We start from the raw sequence: 8,435 nt of genomic DNA, 5'->3' as shown, positions 1-8,435 counted from the left end.
ATTCAGCAATCTTCTCCAACACCACAATTTAAAACATGGATTCTTCTTCTGTGTTGCTTATTCCTTGTCTAGTGTTCACATACATGTTGTTGTTGTTAGGTGATGTTGAGTCTAGCACAACTCATAGTGACCTTATGAACAAAAGATCTGAGCCCTGCTCTGTCCTGCGCCATCCTCACACTTCCTGACATACAAAAGTGCACTGCAGCAGTCACCGTGTCAATCCACCTGGTTGAGGGTCTTCCTCTCCTTTGTTGACCCTTGACCCTTCCCAACATCATGTTCCTCTCCAAGGAATAGCACCTCCTAGCAACATGTCCAAAATATGTGAAGCATAAGAAATAATTTAAAAATGATTACATTGGAGAGACTTCCAAGTAGTTGATATGTACCATCGAGTTGGAATAGACTCATAGCCAATCCTTCAATGTATTTTCAGAGGCAATTAATCATACAGAAGGAGATTGCCCATCTTTCTTCCTCAGAGCAGCTGGTGGATTTGAACTGTGTACCTTCAGTTGTCAATGTAGCTCCTTACTACTAGGCTACCAGAGCTTCTTTCACAGTATTTAGACCATAATATTTTATGATACTTGCAACATCTGTGATGTCATGAGAATATTTGTGATGAAGACATCTAAATAACTGTGCTTTGTGGGCCACATTAATAATTGAAGAAAATGTTACACTTAGAGCAGTGAGGGCTCAGATTTCCCCCATTCAACTTCATAAGTGTTTTATATTCTGTTGTGAATTACTGGGAGATTTAGAAACTCCTGAACTCAAGAGATACTGCCCATAGAGGAAGAAACTGGTAGCACTTGAGGTGTTAGGAATCACAGAAGCCCAGAAGGATTGACATATAGGCCATCACATCAAGAGCTGGATAGGTGAGATTGTTGTTGAATGGAGTAGGTTGGAGTAGATGTAAATGCTGGTGGAGCAGGGAAAGGTGTGGCTCAAAAGAATAGAAATACCATTTGATCCAGCAATTCCACTACTAGGGATATACCCTAATATAAATCAGAACAGTCACCCAAGCAGATAGATACATGCATACCCATATTTATTGCGGCTTTGTTCATAATAGCAAAGAGTTGGAAACAACCCAAGTGTCCATCAACAAATAAATGGATAGAGAAGTTGTGGTATATTCACACAATGGAATACTATGTTGCATTGAAAACAAGGAACTCATGAAATATTATATAAAAATAGGTGACCATGGAGGACATTATGCTGAGTGAACTATCTCAGATACAAAAGGACAAGTAAGCATAGTGCCACTGTTGTGAAACAGGACTGACATCAGAGTTGTAGGAAAATTAGGAGGGGATAAATAATGTATACTGTATTGAAACAGATGAGGGAAAGAACTGTTTAGGAGGAATATATGATTAGGCATTATTGCCTTGACAAAAGAATAAAATATTGACAGAATAAAAGCTGCATAGTGGAGTGGACTGGGGCGGGTGTGTGTGTGTGTGTGTGTGTGTGTGTGTGTGTGTATAACAATGAAATGATTTTTTTTTTATACTTTTCAAAGAGCAAAGTGAACTGGGGGGAGGGGTGGGTAGGGAGGAAAGTGTGCAACAATGAATGAATGGAAAGTGAAAGTCTCTGTAAACTTTTATTAAAATAAAAAAAAAATCATGTCACCTAAAAAAACAAACCAACCATACCTGACAAGGGTGGGGACAACACAGAATCTATTGGTTTTTTTCTACTACTAAGAAATATCTTTAATCTGCTCTTCTCTGTAAAATGCTTGTCTGTAAGATAATGTTCTAAATCTGAGCAATCAAATTAAGACAGACTAGGAAGAAGGATTGACCATCCACTTGTGAAGAAAACCCTATGTACAACAGAGTACACTTATACTAGCAGATAGGGCAACTGAGGCTGAGCTCTCAGGTATGGAAACAAATGGAAGGAGGGACAGTTGTAAGCAGACACTGGTGACTGAAACATGGAATGTAAGAACCATGCAGTGTTCCCTTGCTCTGTTTGGACAATAGCTTTGGGTCTAGGTATAAGTTTCATGTGAGCACAATTAAGTGTTCTGGGATTCTCATTCTTGTCAATGTCAGCTATGATTTGTTATGATCCGCACACTCAAATGCATTTGCACAGTCTGAAACATATTGACAGAGAACTGCCAGATATTCAGGCTGGATTTAGAAGAAGCCATGACACCAGGAATATCATTGCTAATGTCAGATGGATCTTGACTGAAAGCAGAGAATACCAGAAGAATGTCTGTGTTTTATTGAATATGCAAAGGATATTTTTATTAGTATTGGGTAACACATTTGTTTTTCGATTGAGAATGATAATGCAAAATCAGTCAGGAGAAGTGATCAGATTATGCATTAAAAAAGTAAGAAAAAATATTTTTAAACATTTTGTCAACTTCTAATGATTTTGTACTTTCTTGTGCTTTGTCTCCTCATTCTAAGTAAATATTTAAGTTTGTAACTGAGTTTTAATTTATAATTTTGTATTCTTTCTCCAAAGTACCCCCCAAACCTGGACTGTACTTTTATGACTATTTGTGAGAGCTCTTGGCAGCCTGTTAAACCTGTTGAGAGACACCTCAGATAGTGGATCATCCTCTAGAAGTCAACACTGAGGGTAAGGGTCAGTTTCTCTGTACAACAGAACCCTGAGTAAGTTGCTGAACATTTTGATTTTTAAAACACTCTTAGAAAAAAAGTAGCTTTTAAAGGGCAATGATAGTCTCTATTTTGGAATGGTGTTCAATATATTTTATTAAAGGTTATTTGAGGCATGGTAGATGAGAAATTGGGAAACTGATCCCAGACTCACCCAAAATTACATGGTCATTCAGATATGCTCTTAACTTAGAACAAAGAATTTTGCAAAAATACTGTGAAAGAGGGCTCTATGAACTGGTGACAGAGTAATCACTTCAAACATTTGTTGAATGAGTTGATGAATTTACACGAGTTTCCATTTCCCCAAAGATGGGCATTCATGAGTGGCTCAGTGCCCGCCTTGATCTCCAAACACCTGCTCAATCTGGGAGTTGAATGGATTCTCCTTTCCCAGGACCTCAGGCCACTGGAGCTGTGCCTTCTTCCAGAACTGATCTGCAAGCAGCTGCAAAGCCACCTACAAGAGAATACACAAAGGAAGAATAAACTATGCAAACATAGAGCATACCAACAAGGTTTGCTTCATTCTTCCCACCTAAGATAGCCTCTAGGATAGCCCCATGATGCCTTTACATTCCCTTATTTCCGGATTTGGGTGAAACAAGACACTTGCTTCTAACTAACAGAATGTAGTCAGCAAAGATGCAGCATGTGAGCTCTACAATTACATTGCATCTAGTAAGACTTTGTGTGGCTAGCTGACTTGCTGCATAGAATCTTCTCAATGGGTTGATAAAGAAAGAAGCCACAGCATGAACTCCATGTGGCAGAGAACTGCTGGTAGACTCTGGGAGTTTACGGTAGTCTTCAGCTGACAACCACTAAGGGGCTAGGTCTTCAGTTCTACAACCACAAGGGGATGGATTCTGTCAACAACCCAAGTGAGTGTGGAAATAATTTTTTTCCCTAAAATTTAACATCCAGTTAGGAACAAAGCCCATTTAGCACATCATGATTTTAGTCTTGTGGTACCCTAAGTAAAGCATTCAGTTTAACTGTGTCCAAATTACTGGCCACAGAAAAGATGATAAATGTGTGTTGCTTTAAGCTACTAAGTTTTAGTACTTTGTTACACACAAATGTTATTAAATGTCATCAGGTTCACTATTACTCATGGCTGAGTAGAACTAAATTAATAATGTAAGTGAGGTAAACAGAAATTTTTTAGTAAGAACATGCAAACAAAGTAGGTGTGTAGACTAAAGATTGGTCAGTTTTGTCATCATATGAGGTTTAAATTGAGCTGGGTCAGAGACAGAATGTTGAAGAATGTCATTACCTTATGTATGATGGATTGAAATTTTGGCCTATCACATCTTTTTTAACACTTAAAAGACATTTCCCCCCATTCACATTATGTTTCATATAATCATTCCTATATGTCGTGTCTTATATTAAAAAAAAATTAATCACCACTGATCTATGCCCACAGTAGTAATTAGGTAATAGGTAATAACCCTGTCTTTTCAGATCTATATCCCATTTTTTTTTGGCTTTTGTTTTTCTTTTTGTAGTTCTTATTTATTTATTTATTATTTATACATTTATTGTTATTGTTTCTTTAATTTCCATTCATTCATTGTTTCACTTTTATGCTTGCCCACCCATTCCCCCCTCCAGTACACTCCTCTCTTTGAAAAGCAAAAGAAAAATTCTTTCATTGTTTTATAATCCCTCCCCCCAGGTCCACTCCACTATACAGCCTTCGCTCTGGACTCCTGTCATGACAAAAATACCTAATCATATATCCCTTTTAAGCAGTTTTATCCCTCATCTGTTTCAATGCAGTATACATTATTTGTCCCATCTTTCTCAGTCTCCCCCAAAACCCGATGTCAGTCCTGTTTTACAACAGTGACATTATGCAGTATTTGTGCTTTTGTGACAGAGATATTTCACTCAGCATAATGTCTTCCAGGGTCACCCAATTTGAATAATATTTCATGAGTTCCTTGTTTTTCAATGCAGCATAATATTTATTCCATTGTGTGAACATACCAGAGATTCTCTATCCGTTTGTTTGTTGTTTCCAGCTCTTTGCTATTGTGAACAAAGCTGTAATAAACATGGGTGTGCATATATTTGCTTGGGTGGCAGTTATGGACTCTTTGGGGTATAGTCCCAGTAGTGGAATTGCTGGGTCAAATGGTATTTCTATTTGCAACTTTTTGAGAAAGTGCCATACTGCCTTCTATAGTGGTTGCACCACTTTACACTCCCAACAACAGTGAATAAGGGTTCCAGTTTCTCCACAACATCGCCAGCATTTGTTGCTTGCTATTCTGTTAAATTTTTCTATTCTTATTGAGGTGAGATGATATCTCACAGTTGTTTCAGATCTATATCCCATTTGTATGTGCAATGTCTGCTATGCTCAAGTCCACTGTGCCAATACATCTCACTGAATGTCCTCCTCTCTCAAGAACCAAGGGCACCCGGAGCTACCAACAAATGAATAACTGACAAAGCTGAGGTCCTGATTTTGACTTTTAAGCTTCCAGTAACCTCTGGGAGCTTGATGTAAGAAAATAAAGTTGGGTTCTCTAACCTCCTCCACATGTGGTGTTTGTGTCACAGCATTAGAAATCCATGGCGGGAGTTAGTCCAGCTGCAGTTGGGAGGAGAAACCTCGGCTCTTTGGAGGAGGAGACAGCTGAATTGGATTTTTAAGTAGTTCGCTAGATAAATTCTATGGAAAATAGTGCACACTGTAGCAGATACACTGTGTGTGATGCTGCAGAGAATGGCATGATTAGGGAAGCAGAGGAGGGAGGCTGGAATGACCATCTGCTGGAACCAGGAAGCTGAGAGAAGCTATGAGCTTTGAGGGTCTGGCTGGAGTGCCAGAGTGAAGGCTCATTTGCACATTAGCACAAAGTGTTCTCTGACTCTTTCTTGCTGTCCCTTCACCAGCAATGAACAGCGATATCCTGACAGGGATAAGCACAATGGAGACATACCACTCCAGGAGTGGTTCAGAGAGTCCATCCAGCTCAATTTTATTTGGGGTTGCAGTGCACTTATATACAAGTAAAGAGGAAGACAGGATAGGGTGGGCTTGCAGATGTGGGACATGAGGATTGGATAGGAGAATCTCAGCCTTGTGCAGACTATGCCCAGATCAGCCGATACAGCAGCCATGTTCCCAGGTGACAAGCTTTCTCAAGCTGGTATGGCCAAACATAGGGGAGCTTTCTCTAACCTGTATTAATGGCCATTGGGAGGCTTGCACTTATCTGGAGCTTAGGTGATCTGTCCTGGCCAGAGGCCTTCCCTTCCTCTTCAACATTCCCCAACAGCTCTTCCTGCACAATGTCTATGTTGCACTACAGGTTTTGCTTTATTCATGATGCCAGCAAGATCCTTCCTTGGATGACCTGTCTGTAACATGTTGTTGTGGATTGAATTGTGGCCTCCAAAATATGTACCAACTTGGCTATGCCGTCATTCTCCAAATTACATAATTGTGTTCCATTTTGTGATCTTATATAATTGCTCTGTCTTGTAAGTCCTTACTTCTGTGGAAGCCAGGAAGCAAAATAGCTTAATTTTGGCTGTTAACTGAGCAGTTCAAACCTATCAGCTTCTCCTCAGGAGAAAGATTTCTGAAATAGTTCTGCTCTATTGCTGTGAGTCACATTCAACTTGATGACAGTGGATTTGATTTTTGGTTTTATGATGCTACTGAATGGTTATAATAATTAGACAAAATGTAATAATCTACAAGACTAGGTTGTGTTTTCAGTCAATCTCTTTCGAGACAGGAGAAACTGAGCAAGCAAGTTGAGATAAGAGAGACATGCTATCCCTGAGAAAGAAGGTTTGGGAGCAGAGTGAGTCCTTCAGACCAAGTGGAGTGGGTCTCTGCACTGAGAAATTCCTGGGCCTAACAGATGATTGATGCCAGTGAATGAAGATCTCCAAGGAATTCTAGACCCATGAATGCTGAAAAGAGACAAGGAACTTTCTCTAAAGCTGTGAGCCAATAGAGGAAGAATTCCTTCCGTTAATTAGAGCTACAGCCTTGACTTTGGACTTCTTTCTCTACATTGTGAGAGAGTGGCTTGTTACAGCCATCCTCTGGGCATATTCCTGTTATACAAGCACTAGATGTTTGAGACACATCTTTACTGAGAAGATTCTTTAGTAAATGGGGCCCGGCCAAGCCTTCAGAATCCAGATGATCACATTGCGACTGTGGTTTTCATGTAAAATGATGGAAGAAATGAGATTACTGAGGGTCTGAAAGGTGGATTGTGATAAGCAATCCATTTAAAAGTATACAAGTCCTAGCTTTCATGACTCTGAGCCCAGAAGAACTAGATGGTATCCAGTTACCGCTGCTGACTGCTTGGAAGGAAACTACAATAGACGGCCTGAGAGAGAGTTGGAGAAAGATATGAAACAAAATTCAAATTAAAAAGGATGAAAAATCCAGCTTATGTTACCCGTCAAGTCTGGAACTGAACTTACCTCTGGGCTCCACATTTGACCAAACAAATGCCAGGCAAATAAGATAAATAATAACCGAAGGAGATATGATTCCTTGGAATAACCATACAAAAAGATTAAAACGTGCAGCATTTGTTCAGGGAAAAATCCCAGAAATCAAGAAAGGCAAATGTAAATGGGAAACACACAAAGTGCAAAGAGTGTTGTTTACCTTGTAGGGACTGAAATAAATGTCACAAACAAAACATGTATGAATTTCTGAATGGAAAGCTAATTTTTTTTCTGTAATCTTTCACCTAAATCACAATGCTGTTTAATCCCCTCACACAGCCATTGCCTTCAATTTCAGAGTCCTGTTGGAACGGGAAGTGCTACCAGCTCCCAGGGTGGCACTGGACAATCCTTTTCTACTCTCTGGGTCTCAATTCTCTCATTTGTAAAATGAGTGGATTAGAGCTCATGATCTCTAAAACCTCTCTAGGGAAATGAACCTGGAAGATAAGATTTTAGCAGTTGTTGGAAAAAAATGTTCAATTTATAAAATCATTGCATTAGATATTTCCTATATTTTAATTTGCTATAAAATCTTGTCAAATGCATCCCAAACTTCATTCATCCAAATATATAGTTTTGACCACACTTGTGTTAACGTCATACACACATACATATTCACACCCACACAAATAGACAAATCAATAGACAAATACATACACATAAATATATATATGTTGTTATTATTAGGGACCATTGAGTTGACTACAACTAAGAACAACCCTATGAAGAAGAGACCTGAACCTTGATCTATCCTACCTCATCCTCACTTTTTAGATATGTTCAAGTCCACTGCTGCTTACTGCATCAATCCATCTTGTTAAAGGTCCTCTTCTCTTTAGCTAACCTTCCACCTTTCCCAGTATAATGTCTTTTTCCAAGGACTGACCCTTCTTGAAAACAAGTCCAAAGTATGTGAGACAAAGTTTTACTATCTTTGCCCCAACTGCACTTCCCCTAGGATGGACCTGTTCATTCTTTTGGCAATCCATGAGATATACAGCAATGTTCTCCAAAACCACAATTCTAAGGCATCCATCTTCTTCTGTCATTTTTATTCATTGTCAAACTTTCAGATGCACAGAAAGCAATTGAACATACTATGGCTTGATTCAGATGGCTAACAAGCACATGAAGAAATGTTCAAAATCCCTAGCTCTAAGAGAGATGCAAATTAAAACAACTATGAGATATCATCTCACCCCAGTATAAATAGCAAAATTTAACAGAACAGCAAGCAACAAATGCTGGCGA

At 39.1% G+C, this 8,435-nt stretch overlaps 1 protein-coding gene across 1 annotated transcript in view; it reads right to left on the bottom strand.

Annotated features, from left to right (window-relative positions):
• Positions 1–3,006: 3,006 nt before the first annotated feature.
• The window catches only part of AOAH (acyloxyacyl hydrolase (neutrophil)), a 362,932-nt gene continuing 357,503 nt past the window's right edge, over positions 3,007–8,435 (bottom strand). The window contains exon 21 of the mRNA XM_006887625.1: positions 3,007–3,135. Within this exon, the coding sequence (XP_006887687.1) occupies positions 3,007–3,135 (129 nt within the window). The remainder of the gene's footprint in view (positions 3,136–8,435) is intronic.

The sequence above is a fragment of the Elephantulus edwardii genome, unplaced genomic scaffold, assembly GCF_000299155.1.
Source record: "Elephantulus edwardii isolate Elephantulus edwardi_28Jun2011 unplaced genomic scaffold, EleEdw1.0 scaffold00059, whole genome shotgun sequence".
Classification (NCBI taxonomy): Eukaryota; Metazoa; Chordata; class Mammalia; order Macroscelidea; family Macroscelididae; genus Elephantulus; species Elephantulus edwardii.
The sequence above is the reverse complement of the archived record's forward strand: the minus strand, read 5'-3'. Positions and strand labels throughout refer to the sequence as shown.